General features: G+C 37.9%; 1 protein-coding gene across 1 annotated transcript in view; it reads left to right on the top strand.

Moving 5' to 3' along the window:
* PLCB4 (phospholipase C, beta 4) overlaps positions 1-16462 on the top strand; it is a gene marked incomplete at its 3' end in the record, with an annotated part of 54063 nt that overhangs the window by 17148 nt on the left and 20453 nt on the right. Inside the window, exons 7-13 of the mRNA XM_010077253.1 lie at positions 3996-4077; positions 5218-5318; positions 5922-5979; positions 10762-10870; positions 14463-14673; positions 15305-15398; positions 16015-16094. Coding sequence (XP_010075555.1) covers positions 3996-4077; positions 5218-5318; positions 5922-5979; positions 10762-10870; positions 14463-14673; positions 15305-15398; positions 16015-16094 — 735 coding nt within the window. The remainder of the gene's footprint in view (positions 1-3995; positions 4078-5217; positions 5319-5921; positions 5980-10761; positions 10871-14462; positions 14674-15304; positions 15399-16014; positions 16095-16462) is intronic.

Below are 16462 nucleotides of genomic sequence, written 5' to 3'. Positions count from 1 at the left end.
CCAGGTTAACAAAATTGGTCTCCAGCAGCTTCATTTATTGCAAAAGTAACTTGCAGTATAAATTTGTAAGGGATCTACTATTCCATGCTGTGCAGAGGGAAGCTAAATCTTCTTTACATCTGGATTCTCCAAGGAATGTGATATGTTGGTGTGGATGAAATGTGGCAACTTTTTGGGGCTCGTCCAGGAAGCACCGTATCACCCACTGAAAGGACTAGGAGACATGTCAGTGAGAGGCTAGAGGAAAGGGGTAGAGGAGGAATGTGAACGAAAGTGTTCAAGAAACGTGTAGATGTGGTGCTTAGGGACATGGTTTAGTGAGTTAGGTGGTGTTGGGTTGGACTTGATGATCCTTGAGGTCTTTTCCAACCTTAATGATTCTGTGATTATGATTCTATGAAAGGGAAAAAAAAAAATCAGTCTGGTCTGTAGACCTATATTGGAAGAGAGTCCTGGTGGAGGGTGGCAAGATCGTGAGAGCAGCCTGATCCAGCAACAGCTGCTTATCATAAAGTGGGACACAGGAACCCAGGTCTCTCAGCACTAGGCAGGCTGGGATGTGGGGTACTTCACTGCTTCCCTCCTGCTCTCATGAACACTTAGTGCAGAGAAGGAGCATGGAGAGATAAAAGAGGGAATAGAAGGAGGCAGATACATAAGGAGAAGGATCTGGATGAAGGAGGCAAGCCAGGAAGTGCTGGGAAATGTGGGCAGAATGGCTCTGCTATGCAAGATGCACCAAGTTCCACGTTTACCCAAGTCTCCCCTCAGCAAGTCTTTCCATGGTTTAAACCCTTCAGCTGACCTCCAGATTGCTATGATCAGTGCCTCCCATATACCTGTGTTTAAATACAATGTTATCTAGTCAGCCCTACTTCATCAGACCTCTGCCTCATCCTGCTGCTTGGGGACCCCTGTAGCAATTGCTGTAGCTCTGATGATACAAATAGGAAGGTTATTCTCTCAGAAAGAGAATACCTGGCAGATCTATTAAGCTGTAGGAATGTGTATCACAAGATCACCTTTAGTTCATTTTTTCACGGAAGTGCAGTAAAGCGCTGAGGAAGAAAAATCTCACCTGGGAAATCAGAGCTCCTTGCATTTCTTTTCTAGTTTAAGACAGATTTTTGCAGCTAGCACATGGCCATAGGGAATGATGAGCTTTGAGAAGGTGAAACTCTTAGGCTGTCAGTAGTAAATGGTGTAAATATTTGTGACTCCTCATTAGTGCAGTTGAGATTGAGAGTCATGAAGATTCTTCTCAACTACTTTTGGATTTTAATGTACTCTGTGGCATATGTCTTTTTCTATCAAACTACAGTGTTTGGGAGAGAAGGAATTCTGGCAGGTAGTAGTGCAAAAACCTTAGGAGAGCACCAGATTTGTCTTTTGGGCTTTAGTATATTTTAGCAGTCTGAGTCAAGAGCTACATCTACAGATCTTACAAAGACAGAGCATTAGGTAAGATTTATTTTCAGATTTTAACACTACTGTAAATGATGACTAAAAAGGTCAGTGTTAAAAAAAAATTCTACTTAGTGTCTGCAGCTTTGTTTTGGCAGAAAATGGATTTTCTACATGTGCAAGTTGCACCTGTTGAGCTAGAGCCTGATTAGAAATCAGCTTTGCTCAATCTGTGCTTATCCCTTGTGTAACTACATTTAAAAGGATTTAAGCTAATTTAGCTTCTAACTATTAAAATATAAAAAAAACCCAAAAAGCTAAACTATGATAAATTAGGCTTAAATCTGTTTTACAGTGGTTTCACTTAGTTAATTTGAAATTACGCTTTTTTTAGTAAATATATTTTGTATTGATTCCAGAGTGCCTGGAAGAAGTCTGTTTCAATACTTAGATGATGGTTGGAAGTCATAGTTTTAGACAATTTCTTGTACAGTATAGGCAGTGGTACTTCCAGTTCGAGCCAAACTGATAAATTCAGTGGAGTCATGAGAAAAGATTGATTTGAACAGTTTGTGTTGGCTTGATTTTTGAAATAATGTTTGGAAAGTGGCGAAGGTCTGAAGTAACCAAGTCACTTAATCTATCAACAATTCATATCCCTTAATCCCAGATTTGGGAAGCATTTTAAATATTGACGAGGAAGTACATTGACATGTTACCATAAAAAGCCTGGAACCACAGTAGTAGAGGAGGAATAAACATCTGCAGGTGTCTGTCTACCCATAACTTTACTGCATCAGAAGTATCCCAATTTTCTTCTGAGGCGTACAAAGTGAATGTAAATCTGCTAGGATGAGTCTCTTTTGATAGAGGGAAAAGTGCTTTCATTTCCAATATCCTTAGCAAAATGAAAGTCTCATGCTGTATTTTTACAATCTTTTTTGATTCATGCAATCTTTTCTAGACTGCGGCTCTCATTACAAATTACTGCTACGTTTGCTGTCATCTTTGCTGAAATAAAGTTTGGCATCAAAAATAAGTTCCCTGCAGCCATGGAATCTTGGCTCATGGTTTCTGATTAGTTACTTATGCCAATATTACACATTTTACATGACATTTATTATCGGGACCTGATTCGTTAGAACAAACATAGAATTTTTTACCAGACTGGAGATAAGTTGTAAATTGTAGAGCTAACATTACTCTGTGTTTTAGAAGTAGTATAAAAATAGGTACCAGAAATTTTTCTAAGAAACAAGTGCCTAAAGTTAAACTCAGTCTATATTTTATTGAAAGCATATCACTACTTACCAGCTTTGGAAAAATCAAATAAACTTATTTAGGTGCCTGAATGGGGACATTAAAATCTGTTGTGAGAACTCAGTAAAAAGAAAAAAAAATCCAAGATTTGTTAAAATATTATTTTATCATTTACATCTTTTGCTTCTTGATCTTAATTTTATTAGTATGAAGATATTTGAATAGGAGGTTTAGAGTGTTTTGGAGAGTAAAACAACTGCGAATTGCTATGGCAACAAATAACAGCAACAGTTTGTTTCACATCTTTCATGGTGTGAAATTATTTTGTATACATTAGATTAACAAAAAGTCTCAGAAAATGTTTGTCTTACTTCATGATAAAGAACCACATTTTCTTATCAGGCAACCATAGAGTCTTTCCCAATGTGCAGCTTTAGTTAGCATTAGAAATAGGTATTGGATACAGGGTTCAGTTTTTCCTCTCCATATTGAGACATCAAAATCAGGGGGTTGCAGGACACATCATTTTAGCGTAGACACTAAACAAAACGAAGGAGAGCTGTCGAGTTTGCACCTACTTTTCCAGCGTTAAGGGTTATTCAAATTCATCTCCAGTGGAAACAGAAATAGACCAAACACTTTCACATTAATCATACCAAAGAGTAAAGTTTTAATTGGATTTATTTAATTTGAAGTGAGACCAGTTTGTCAGCCTTGTGCATGGTGAAATCACCTTTGTTTTGTGGAAGTAAGTGGATGTTAATCAGTTTGGTTTGGAAATATTTGAGTGGCACCTGAGACCTACTTAAATGAGTTCTGTGTAGTCTTTCTACAACAGAGGTTTTCATAAAGTGAGGGAGGACTGAGCATTGCAGCTGGTAGGGGAGCAGGGAATGAGATTTGACATGTATGTGGGAGTCTCTTGCTAGCAGCAACTGCTTGAAAAGGAAGGAAGGAAGAAGGAAGCTGCCACTATAAATGGTTCATACCTACCTTATGGGTGACCTGGGAGGCATAGGTTAAAGGTTGGAAAGGAAGGGAAGTTGCCCCAACCAGGAATGGCTGCAGACATGAGTCTCCTCACATGTAGAATCTGCTGCTTTTTAAACCCGGTCACTTATCTAAGCATAAAGTTGGTGTATTTTCTAATGGATAGCTTGCAGGCAGAGAACTGCTGCTCTGTGAAGCTTAGAGCACTTTTTCAACTGCACTGTTACTTGGAAGATGCTTACATTCATCAATTGAAGCCAGAGGAAAATGTTGGCAGAGAACTGATTGTTTAAAAAATGACTAATATGTCTCCTTTTTTCCCCCACTCTTTTTTGATTTAGCATTACCAGAACCTTTGCATCAGGTAAAACAGAAAAAGTGATCTTTCAGGCACTTAAGGAATTAGGCCTTCCCAGTGGAAAGGTATTTAGTGGTTTTGAATAACTTTTTGTGTACTAATAAATTGATTCATCATTCACATTTGTATCTGTGATCTAAGTAGTTTGTGTTGCATAAAAACATGCCTGTTGTTCATGAGTTACTTATTAATCACTGTAGGTTGTTTACTAAAACCAAAATGTGACTAAATCTGTATGACATAGTGGTCCTTACGCCTCTTAGGTGAGGCTTCCATTCTTTTCTGTAACAGACTACCTTTCATTCGTTTATACAAAGTGCATGAGCACGGTATATTCGCGTAATACTTGCTGCATGATGTCCTCTCAGTTGCATTTCTTGGACGACTCCTGCTCTTTGCTCCCTTCCTTCAGAGAACTGCTGTCCAGCTCTGTCCTGCTTGCAGTGGGAGCCCCTGCCAGCAGCCCCAGAGAGGTGATGGCTGGTTAGTTTCAGCTGTGTTTTTTTGGATTTACTCCTTGCCCAGTCTCCCTTCTTTCGTTTTGTAGACTGCAGCACTTGGTTCTTGGCCTGACTGCTCCAAGTGCCTGGTGAAGCTGGTGAGCAGCAGCCGTGCAGTGCAGTTCCCTGTCTCTAGCCATGGAGAGAGGGTGTAGAAAGACATGAATTCGCAGCCATAGCAGTGCCTGACATCTGAGATTAAGTTTTTCCTCACTGCTGCGTTTGTCGTCTTGTTCAAAGGGAGAACATGATACTGAATGCAATAAGCCATATTTTCCCTCCCTTATGGAAGTTTTACATGCTCCTGCATGAGAGCTGCTTTGCTTTTTAAAACCATTGCACCAATTCCAGGACTTTTCTCAACGTTCCTTGGCTTCAGTATAAGTATCCTGAAGTTTGTACATTATTTTGGACTTCTGAGGGGTTTTTTTAAACTTTAAGAAGAAAAATCAAGACTGTTTTCCAGTTCTGTGTTTATGCAGAATTAATGTTACTGTGAGGTCAGAATATAAGCATGTCAAACAGATCTATGAGAAAGATGAATTAAGAACTGCTTTCAGAAAATACAAAAGTGTAAGTTTATACTAGGTAAAGAGCTAAAACAGTTCTCAGTTGCTTTTTCTGATATAAGATATGCTTTTTTTGGGAAAAGAGCACATAAGCTCTTTTTTTGCTGTATAAATGTGCTTGTGCATTTCGTTGCAGAATGATGAAATTGAGCCTGCAGCATTTACTTATGAAAAATTTTATGAACTCACCCAAAAGATATGTCCCCGAACTGACATAGAGGACCTGTTTAAGAAGATGTAAGTTCAAATTTAATATAATCTTGCTTTAAACTATTTTTAGTCCATATGTAATAGTGACAGAACACTGTAAACGTTATCGAACCTTGAATCCTAATAGCATTGGCAGTATTTTAAAACAAACTCAAGTCTATGTTTTTCCCCTTTGTTCCCTTGCAGATTGCTAATGTAAAAGTTCACTCTGAATTTTAGAGCAACTTTTACATGAGTTAGAGGAAGCACCTGGAACTTTTTTTTTTGCGTTGGCTTTACTAACTACTGTAATTTTAACTTGCTCCTTTAGGTGATTAACATAGTATGTGAACTAATTAAATTAAATAAGAAATTTGAAGTTTAAAAAGTTTCTTCACTCAATTTATTCTCAGTTGGAGGACTTACATGTTGTTTTATGAAGTAATGTTTGTTAAGTTGTAGGAAGTATGGGAGATATACTGTGCCAAGCATAGACAGTATGTTTTTTGTAGTTGTTCATTTTGAGATTATAGAGCTACTTCAGGTAGAAAATAAGGTGGTTTTAAAAGTATCAACAATGTCAACATGTAAATCATACCTACTGTAGCATCGTATATTAAAACTTACATTCTCTAATAAATTTCTTTTCAGCAATGGAGACAAAACTGATTATTTAACGGTAGACCAATTAGTGAGCTTTCTAAATGAAGTAAGCTTTTTCTTACATTAACTACCATACAAGTTTGTCTGCAGTGGCTTGCTTCTTCCAATTTTTCCATTGCATGAATCATGCTGTTATTTGCTATGCTTTTGATCCGCTGATCTTTCCATTGTGGTAACATCCAGGTGCAAAAATCAGCCCCAACCTTGTATGTTGTTGTGCTTTCTACATGTTGGCTTTGCAAATTGCATCTGCTGATTACTTGCTGTTGTGTTATGTTGTGTGTTATGTATGTTTTATACATTTCATACTGTTACATTCAATGCAGTTTAATCTAAAATATGCCTAGTATTTTGTTAGAAGCAATCACTTTACCTGTAGGCCACAGCTAAATGTATCTACCAGTCCTTCTGAGTAATAGAAAAGATGAAGTAGGCTTTTATAAACAGTGATTTCATTCTTCTCAACAGTATTATTTCAATCTATTACAAATCTAAGAGCGTATTTTAAGAGTTTGTATATGATTTTTAAAATACTATGTGTGCGGAATAAGAGGAAATATTTCTATTACTGTATTTCCAGAATACAGTTGTTGGCAAGAATATATAGTATTTCTTAAAAACATCATGAGTGTGCAAAGTGGTTCAATAGACAGTGTGGCGTTGGTTTTTTTTTCCTGTTCTTACAGCTCAGTAAGTCATAGAAGACTGATTCAGAATTGCAACAATAAATGCACTGTGTAGATTTGACAACATAGATATGGAAAATAGTCACATTCTACTTGTTTTTATCTCTAACATGGATAACTGCTTTATCTCTCCACACGATCTTTTAAGAACTGGGTACATTACAAAAAAATCTCTCAATCTAAAATTATTTTACTAGTTATGAATCTATTATATATATATCTATATATATCTTCATATCTTACACTGCTATATGAAGATTCAAGCAGTAAGTCCCCCATATATCAAATTTAGAATATAATTTTCTTTTTCAGTAGGTAATGCATGCCTTACTCTTCACCAAACTTGAATTATAGAAAGAGTATTCAAAAAGAAAAAATAGTGAGAAAATTAACAACTTCAGGGCTAATGGTTACATACTTGAGACCGTAGTTCATATCCACAAAGTTATCTCTATTAGGAAATGGGAACATATGCTTATTCTTACTACTGTGAGATGTTCTTTTGTCAAAGCTATTTACAAATTTCAGTGTCTAAATGTTTGCTGGACTGGGGTCATAACTAAGGCATGTAGTTTTTGCTTCTGCGTTGAAGAGAGAAAGAACGTTGTGATTTAAATTATAAATTATTGCCCTAAAGTACGTCAGTCCCCCAATTCACTTGTAATGAGAAATGTACTTCACTGCTTGAAGCACACAGCCCTGTCCCCACCTTGAACCATAACAGCATCTGGGTTTGCTTTTTTTTTCCCTAGTATTAATTCTCATTTTTCATTAAATTACTATTTTATCATTATTTTAAAATTGATCTCTGTAATTGTTTTAGTTTAAAGTGTGCTTCCTTGAAGCCCACTCTTCTGAAGAAGAGCTGTCTCCAATAACTGATTAAAAAAATAAAGTTGAGCTGATTTGCTCTCAGTTTTGTATTGTTTTAGCAGTTCTTTTTACAGAATGAGAAGCCTTATTTTACAGGCAGTATTGGAGAAAGATGCATTTTGTTGGCTACATTCTTATCGACACAACACATTTTGCAATTGGAAATTTTGTAGTTGGCCCTTTTAGTTGATGACCAGAGCTGGGAAGAATTAGTCAAGTGGTTTTATAGAGTAGGACATTCATTCTGAGGACTGAAATGAATGCCTTTGGCTCTGTGCTTGGGGGTCTTTTGGTCTCCAAAGAGTTTACAGTTCTGGTTATGATTTGAAAGGCACTAGATGACCCAGAATCTCCCTCCTGAAGTGATCATTTCTGTCCCCCTGACAGCTCGCCAACAGTGCAGTTAGCTGTGGTGTTTAATGCTGGAAAATACAAAAAAATTATCATAATTACATAGCAGAGAGGACTTACTTGGCAGAGCAATGCTTCATGAGAGTCTTTAAGCTAAATTATTTTTAATTTCGTAACCTCCAAGGCATGCTGCAGAAGCTCTAAGAGTTATGAGTTTTTAAGGGAGCATGAGTATATGTTACTGTGTATGAGTGGAGAGTGAGCTGCTTTCCTGGAGTTTTTCCAAGCTGCTGTCTATTTGACTTTTAAATGCTGCTGACTGACAGCTGATTTAATTGTGTATCAGTATTAAAGCTTCTGGGAAGTTTTTAGAAATTTAATTATTGTCAGGCACTGAGTATTTTGCCTAGGTCTTTTTTTTTAAAGTCAAATTTTGAAAAAAATAAAGTGTAGTAGAAAAGAAGCAAAATAACTACTATTGGGATTTGCCCCTGCCATTCATTTGCAGCAATAAATTAATAAGCCAAGTAACTGTCAAAATGGAAATTCAGTAGTCTTACCAGGACTCATTCTTTCTCCTGGATAGGAGGTATGAGGAGATCCTTTTCTATCCCCTTCTTTCCCACTGCTTTCCTTCTTTCCCGCTTCTGTGCACTTCCTCCCTCTCTCCCTTCTACTTACTTGCTCACTCTTCCTCCTTCCCACTCACTCACTTGCTCTTTCTATCTCCCTCTGTTTTTCATTTCCACAAAAGCACACCCTTCTTACCACTGCACAGGACAAATTCAAGAGGTAAAATTGGTTCCAGTGCATTATTAACTGCTGTGCATCTCAGTTTGTATCTGAGGATACAGAGAAGAGACTGGATGGCCACGCTGGGGAGGGTGAATGATCTTTCTCTCTTTGCAGAGCCACCCAGGCATTCTTTCTCCCCGTGCTTTTAGATGGTTCACCCTCATTTGGTTAAGAATGCCTAGTGTAAGGGTGTCCTGTCTAATATGGTAACTAGAACCATAAAGTGCAACTGTGAGCGTACACAGTTAGTCCTGGGGCATCTTCTAGATGAAGCTTCATGCATTTGGTTTTGGTCAGCTTTTCTGTTACAACATTCCTGTGCCAACAAGCTTGGTAGTGCAGAATGTTTCCCCAAGAGACACTAGTAAGCATTCTTCCTTCTTTTAAGTAAAACTTCATCAATTGTCAATTTTGCTTTATATTTTAAACTAAGTAAACGTAAAGACATGCTTTCGTTCAAAGGGAAAATTGATAATGAGTGATGATCATTGCTACAAGAAGAATATTTTGCTCTTAGCTCCTTCCAATAACTCTGGGGCTCTTTCTCAAGAGGAGACTTTTTGCTTTATCTCATTTTCTTCTGTTTGCTTTTGACTGACTGTAGAAATAAAGGTGGGGAAGAGCACTTTTCTTGAATTAAGAACCTTCCCTACTATTTCTTACAATTTTTTGAAGTGGTGTATTGTCACTAATGGTATAAAGCTTGTCATTTGTCCTAGTCAACTGTACTGCTGCATGCCAGTGTTGTGTTGCTGTTGTGTGCTGCTTAGCCAGTTATGTCCTGCATCCATCTGCTCTCATATCATATTTCATCTGAGTTTTACTTAGATTTCCAGACAGATGATCTGTAGTAAATGAAACCCCTGTATTTTACATGCTGCATACTGTCAGTAGTGTTACTTGAAAAATCTCTCCTTAATTGCATGATTAAATTGGCATTGGTTGTAATTCCTTGGAATTAGTTAAGCACGTTCACCAACTGCATTGATTGTAAGAGATCAAGTGCTTATTTTTGATTGGATATAGCTTTTTTTTTCATGAAAAAATGTCACAAAGTTTACACATAAGGAATTACAGCAAATGCTGGTAGTGCTGTGCCAAGCCATATCAACACCATCCTGTCCACTCCAAATTATTGATCACCAGTATGGGGGTGGCCTGTTACATTTCTGAATTCTGCTTAAACTAAAGCTTGAAAACAGTGCACCTACTGGGGTAAAAGAGTGTTTTCACTGTCATATTTATTTATTTGTTTTATTGCATCTGCTTACATGCCACTACTCCATTCAATTCTGTTTTTAATTTTCTTTTAATGGAGAACCAGGCACACAGTGTGCAGCTCTAATCCAGCATGGAGAAAAACAAAAGTTGCGTAGCACACTATTAAGCAAAAACTTTAAAAAGCTGAGTTTTAGTAGTGTATTAGAAATCACTGCCAAGTTGTATCTAAATATTACGTATATTATGAAGTCCTGGAATTATAAATTACCATGAATTGAAGAGATGATACTGTGAAGCTCTTTTAAGTTTTACATACTTCGTCTAAGAACCTAAACTTTTTTGAATAGTTAATAACACGATGTTTCCATAATTCATAAATAATCATCAGTAGTTGCATATTTCTAAACTTGGGTTTCAACTTCTGTATTTATAGTATAGCTTTATTTTACTTTTAATTTTTACTTTAGCTGTAGATATTGCTGAAGACATGCATTTTTGCAGAGGTGATGGCAGTGCCATCAGTCAAGTCTGTCAGTTTACACAACTTACAAAAAAAGATTAGGAAGAGAGAGAATTTGCAAAGAAGAGAGATTTAGCTTTTTTTTTTTCACCATTTCATTTGCACGTACACTGTGTGCAGTCATTATTTTCATGAACAAGCAAGAGTAAGACCAGTTATATGGTTGCACTGGATTGGTTTTTCTGAAATAGTTTTCTAATCAAACTGCCTAGATTTCTTATGAAAAGCTAAAGTTATTGTTGAGTAGTCTGTAAGCTTTAAGGCTCTTTTTTTTTCTTTTAAATGTCCGCTTCTTTCTTCCTCATCTGCAGTAATGAAATGCTCTTCGATGATAGCCATGCACTATATTGTTTTGCTGAATTCCGTTGTTTTCTAACCTTAGCATCAACGAGATCCTCGGCTCAATGAAATTTTATTTCCCTTTTATGACACAAAAAGAGCAATGCAGATAATTGAGACATATGAGCCAGATGAAGACTTGAAGAGTAAAGGTAAATGTGGGAGGGAATTCAGTATTCACTTATTTTAGGCATTTGGGGAATTTGTTCTGAAGCATCCAAACTTTTAGAAGGGACCTTACAGTCCTTGTGGCCAGGGGGCAAGCACTTGTGTAGCTACCCGGTGAACTAGATCAGGAAACTGATCTGCTGAAAAATATCTCCCCCCACCTCCAAAAGCAGTGATTTTTAGGCTTATTTTCCCGATCCAGGTTACAGTGTGGCTACAAAGACATCCATACTGACACAAAATGGGAGAGGCTAGGAATGAGTAAATGGGGAACATACAGACTCCTGGCAACAAGGCAACACGTGTGTGGCTATGGCCAAGGTCTCAGAGGGACTACAAAGCTGTACAGATATTGTGTAAAAATAAAAAATAGATTACCATGTGTGCCATTGGATGTACATCCACCTTCTTACAATGTAATCCGCATAGTGCTTGAGGGCAGCAGCCTAGCTTAGAACAGGGTATTTTACGTGGCTGCATTGAAGAATGTTCTCTCCAACGTAAGACTGAAGGAAGTGTCTCCAAGCCATTCTTGGACTGCTCGTGTCCTGAGCTGCTATGGGTGTTGGAGGTGTCAGTGGTTGAACTTAGCTCCTAGTTCTTGTCTGTTTAGCTGAAATAGCTGTGTTGGGATCAACTGCGGAAACTGAGAATGTTGCTATCCTCATCTGTCCTTCTTGCCCTTTTGCTGGCAGTTACTGTCATCACAGTATGCAGAGGAGACTGAAGCCTTACAGAGCCCGTAGACCTTCAGGCATCCTCACAGGAAGCCACTTTCACTAGACATCTAGGCTAATGTATCAAGCTAGCACTGGAGAAGCTGAATAGCTTTTACACATCCGCTAGTGCTGCCCCTGCTGATGAAGGATGTGCAGAGCAGACAACAGAAGGAAGCAGTGTCTTAAACTGCTTTGGTAAAGCCCGAGGCAGCTCTCGCTCAGTGCTGCAGCCTTGTTGGATCTTCTGTGTGCCTTTATGTTGCTTTATCATTGCAGGTGTTGATACCAGCAATGCCTTCCACAGCAACACCTGCCCCTTTCACTTTCTTTGGGCCCGTGGTCAGGAGGAGTTTACACTTTTCTTCCTCAGTCTATAAACTTCAGGAATCCTGTAGCTGAATGTGTAGCTTTCACCATTCCTTACAGTACTTCAGTCCTTTTAACCATACCACTACATGAAGACCTTGTACTGTGTATGCTACTCCAGATGCTGTGTTGTACACTGAGTTAATGGATTTTTTTTTTTAGTTCTGTGAAAACATGGGCTTTCCAGGAATCACCTGGGGGAGAGTGAGACATTTCTCGTGTCTAGGACTAATTTATAAATGTTATGAGGATTTACCACTCACAAGCAGTGTAGCTTATTTCTCTTCCTCTCTACGTGAAGTAGAATTCTCCAAGTATTCATTACATTATTTTAGTCAACTTTGTTTTTTTTAAAGGCACTTAGCTGTGATTCCTCTTAATGCCAGTGTATTTTACATATTTTCCAAAATGCGGAAGGTATACTAACGTAGTTGCCACCTATTTAGGAAGGAAGATGTGAAAACCTGTTTTATGAAGGTAGAAATTAATCTAGAACTGGAAAAAAATGTTCAGTAATTTGCAAAGAAGAGGATTTTGCAAGCACTAAGCTATAGCAAGGGAATGATCTTGTAATAATTGAATCTTAGCTAATTATTTAGCTTCTTTCTTTGATTTATTTTTTTATAATAGGTTTTAAGTAAATATGGTAAACCTCCTGCAGGGATAGGGTTATGGAGAGTAACAACAGAACAGCAGTGTTCTCTTAGTGTTCCTCCATTGATCATACTCACTGATGTGGATTTTATCCCAGTGCAATCAGTAGGATAGAGAGATGATTTCATATAATAAAGTGTTGAAAATTAGTGTATAACGAAGGCAGTAATTTATCTCAGCGGTGGTTGTTCTCTGCAGTCTCTTTCCCCTTCTTCTTAAATATAACTTTGCTGTTGAGCAAAATAATTAAACTCAACTTTTTTTTTCCTAAATCATGTAGTTTAAGAAACAAGGCTGATGTTCAACAAGGTGATAACAATAGGCAACTGACTCCTCAGTTACATTTCAGTAACAGAAAGAGTGAGTGAAGCTGAACAAGTTAGTGCTGTGCAGTTTAGTAACCAGAGTCTGCTCAGGAACACTACAAAAGCAAATTCTTCCACCTGGTCATTGCATGTCAAAAATACAAAGGGCAATCTATTGAGCACATAGAGCTCTGTTGGGTTACTGAAGTCTCAGCCATTGTTTATCTAGAGCACCTGCTCAGCTGTGACTTTTTTTTTTTCCCCACTAAATTATGCACTAGAAGTGTGTACCATGTGAGATATTTTGTGCTGCTGCTTTTAAGTTCTCAGTGATCAAGAAAATAAAAACATTCTTAAAATTAAGAGTTCCATTTTGCCTCCTTTTCTTCCCCCTTCTTCCAAAAGTCGGAATCAGCTGAGTGATTTGAATAAGATGTTCCAGAATAGTTCACCTCTGGCTGACACCAAGCACAGAAAATTTAAGCTCCAGTAGAGGATTTTTTCAGAAAGCTAGGAGCAGAATGAAAAGCAGGATTACTGGAGGTCTCTGTATAAGAGAAAAGTTGTCTTAAACAAAATAAAAACAGGGCTGCTGCAACCCGTGCCTTAACAATAGCTGAGTGTTCATACATGACTTTAGGGAAAGCAATCTCCAAATTCGTGCCACATAACTATTCTCTGCAATGACTCCTTGTGAGTAATCCCTCCTTCCCTACCCCAGATAATTTTTCAGTCTCTTGGCCACTTTAAAACTGATATTGCAGTACTGATTATTCTTACCTTGTTTTCATTAAAATTTATTCCTTGATTTATATTTTCATACATAATGAAGCATATAACAGTGGAGGAATAAGATAAAATTGTTACGAATTCTGTCCTCTGAATTACTGTACATCCCATGTTCATTGTAGACGATGGCTTGCTTTTCATTATAAAGGAATAAACCTGTATTTCAGACAGTAAACTTTGAAGGTAGATTTTCCTAATGCTTTGCAGATGAACACATGCAAACATTTTCAGGTACAGCTCTGCTTGTTTTTGTCAGTGGAAAACAGTCTCTACACATGCTGCAAGCTGATGAACAGTGATGTAGCATAGTCAGGGCAGGACTAAGTATGAAAGAGGGGAGAAAAGTACCATAGATAACTGGTACATGCAAGCTCACAGTTTCTAGCTCACAAAGTCCCAGAGCTCAAAGTTGTTGGGAGTATTCTTGAGGAGATGCCACTACTTTGCCTTCTTCACGTCCTCTTGATGCCCTAGGTCTGCTAGGATGAGTGCTGGATATAGAATATTGAGCTAGATGGGCACCTGGTTTGTTTCCTTTTATTATCTGGGAACACAGTGGCAGATTTTGCACCAGGGACAGAGTTGCTGGTCAGCTTGGAGCATGGGAAGGGGAGAATTGTTTGCTTGCAGAAGCCTGTATAAACATAGCTCCTGTGCTGGGGTTCCTGCTCTGTGAGACAGTTTGATTCCTGCCCACTATAAATTTCCAGTAGTAATTTGCCATGCTTTCTTCTTCCTTCTAGGTGTCATATCAAGTGATGGCTTTTGCAGATACTTGATGTCAGATGAAAATGCCCCAGTTTTTCTAGACCGTTTGGAATTATATCAAGAAATGGACCATCCTTTGGCTCATTATTTCATCAGTTCCTCTCATAATACGTATTTAACAGGCAGGCAATTTGGTGGCAAGTCTTCAGTGGAGATGTACAGACAAGTGCTTTTGGCTGGATGCAGGTTGGAAGCAGGAGATAACAGCCTCTAATATTTGTGGATCTAATGCTTTAAACCTACATAATATACCTTGGTGCTAATATATTGAACATTTTAATTTATAAATATATTAGTGTGGTGAATGAAAATATACATATTTAAGATAATATTTTTCTCACGAAAAACCATTGAAAGGTAGTGAAATGTAGAAATTGATGACAGGAGACAGGCTGTGAGAAAGATAACAGAAGTTTGATCTCAGAATGACAGCTGAGGAATTCCAGAGACTTTCTGCTTTGTAGTCAAAAAGCTTGTATGTAAATGAGAATCAGTTTATTATTTTCTTGCTTGATTTCTTAACGTACTGAAATGTGTCACAGTTAACTGAGTAAGAGAATAAATTAGAGTATTACAGTGCTAAAAACATTATTGTTCACGGGTAAGTATATTGACCCACACATAGTATTTTTAAGGTAATATATCCAAAAATTATAAAAGCAGTCTGAAATTACACATGTACAGCTTAGAAGGATTTATGTAATGCCAAAAACTGCTTTGTAACTTAGTACTCTGAACATCACTGCTCAGAACTTGTCCCAAGTAGCTTGCCTGTACTGAAACACTAAGGAAGCTGACATTTTTCTTGGGTCTTTAGGTGTGTTGAGCTGGACTGTTGGGATGGCAAAGGCGAAGATCAAGAACCAATAATAACACATGGAAAAGCAATGTGTACAGATATTCTATTCAAGGTAAATGCCTCACCTCTACAGCTGGCAGTAAGCCCTAGTAGAACCCCTGGATCCTCCCCTTCTTAGCACTCAAACACTGCTCCCTTGTGACAGACTAACAAATCACATAAGCACAGTTTCTTGTCACCAGATCTTGGGGCTCATTTTTGACTTGCATCATATGCCCCTGTGTTAGGTCTCCTTTTCCCCAGAAACTGCAGGAAGTAGGCTTACTTCTTTTGCCCCATGTTTTCATAACCTGTGGCTCTTTGCACCACAGAATAAATATCTTCTCCATTGTCTGGAAAGTTCCTTAGGTGTGGAAACAGCCTGAAGATGCAGGAATTAGTGTGGGAATAGAAATTCTCCCTGGCAGGAGAAGATGGCAGCAGATCCAGGGGTAGCATTGGTGGGTTCTGGGTGAAGCTGCCATCAGTGCTCCGGGGGCAGTGAGGCACCTGTTGGGGGAGCGGAGAAGAGTGAGCATACAGTTTGTTCTAGTTCTGGCTTCACTTGGCACATTTGAGACTCAGCTCTGTGTTTCTCAGGGTGGGGTGGAGAACACAAAAAAAAATCTCTGTCATTATGATTGTAGTTTGATCTGCTGTAACTTAAATCTTATTATTGCATTTTAAAGGATGTAATTCAAGCCATTAAGGAAACAGCATTTGTAACATCAGAGTATCCTGTCATTCTTTCATTTGAAAATCACTGCAGGTATATCGTGCCCATTTTTATTTTTTTTATAGTGCAATGTATGAGAGAGATGATACAGTTCAAACATACTATAATTTGAGTGTACTTGAAAACTGTGTAGGGATATCCAGGTATACTGAATGTCACTTGGAAGAGACTGTACTTTAATATACTAGTCAATCTTTGCCTAGATTAATAATGGCAATATTTTTATTCAATGGTAAAGCTGCGAAATGTTTTTGGATGTACTATTAGTTGTGTGGGGTGCAGTTGATCTATTTTTTTGGTCCTACTAAATTCATCTATGTCAGATAATAGACTTTTATTGACAGTTTAACTAGCATAAAGTAATAGTTCTCAGTTGAGAGAAAGTGGGCAGTGTATCATTT

Source organism: Pterocles gutturalis, unplaced genomic scaffold (assembly GCF_000699245.1).
Source record: "Pterocles gutturalis isolate BGI_N339 unplaced genomic scaffold, ASM69924v1 scaffold28343, whole genome shotgun sequence".
Taxonomy (NCBI): Eukaryota; Metazoa; Chordata; class Aves; order Pterocliformes; family Pteroclidae; genus Pterocles; species Pterocles gutturalis.
The sequence above is the reverse complement of the archived record's forward strand: the minus strand, read 5'-3'. Positions and strand labels throughout refer to the sequence as shown.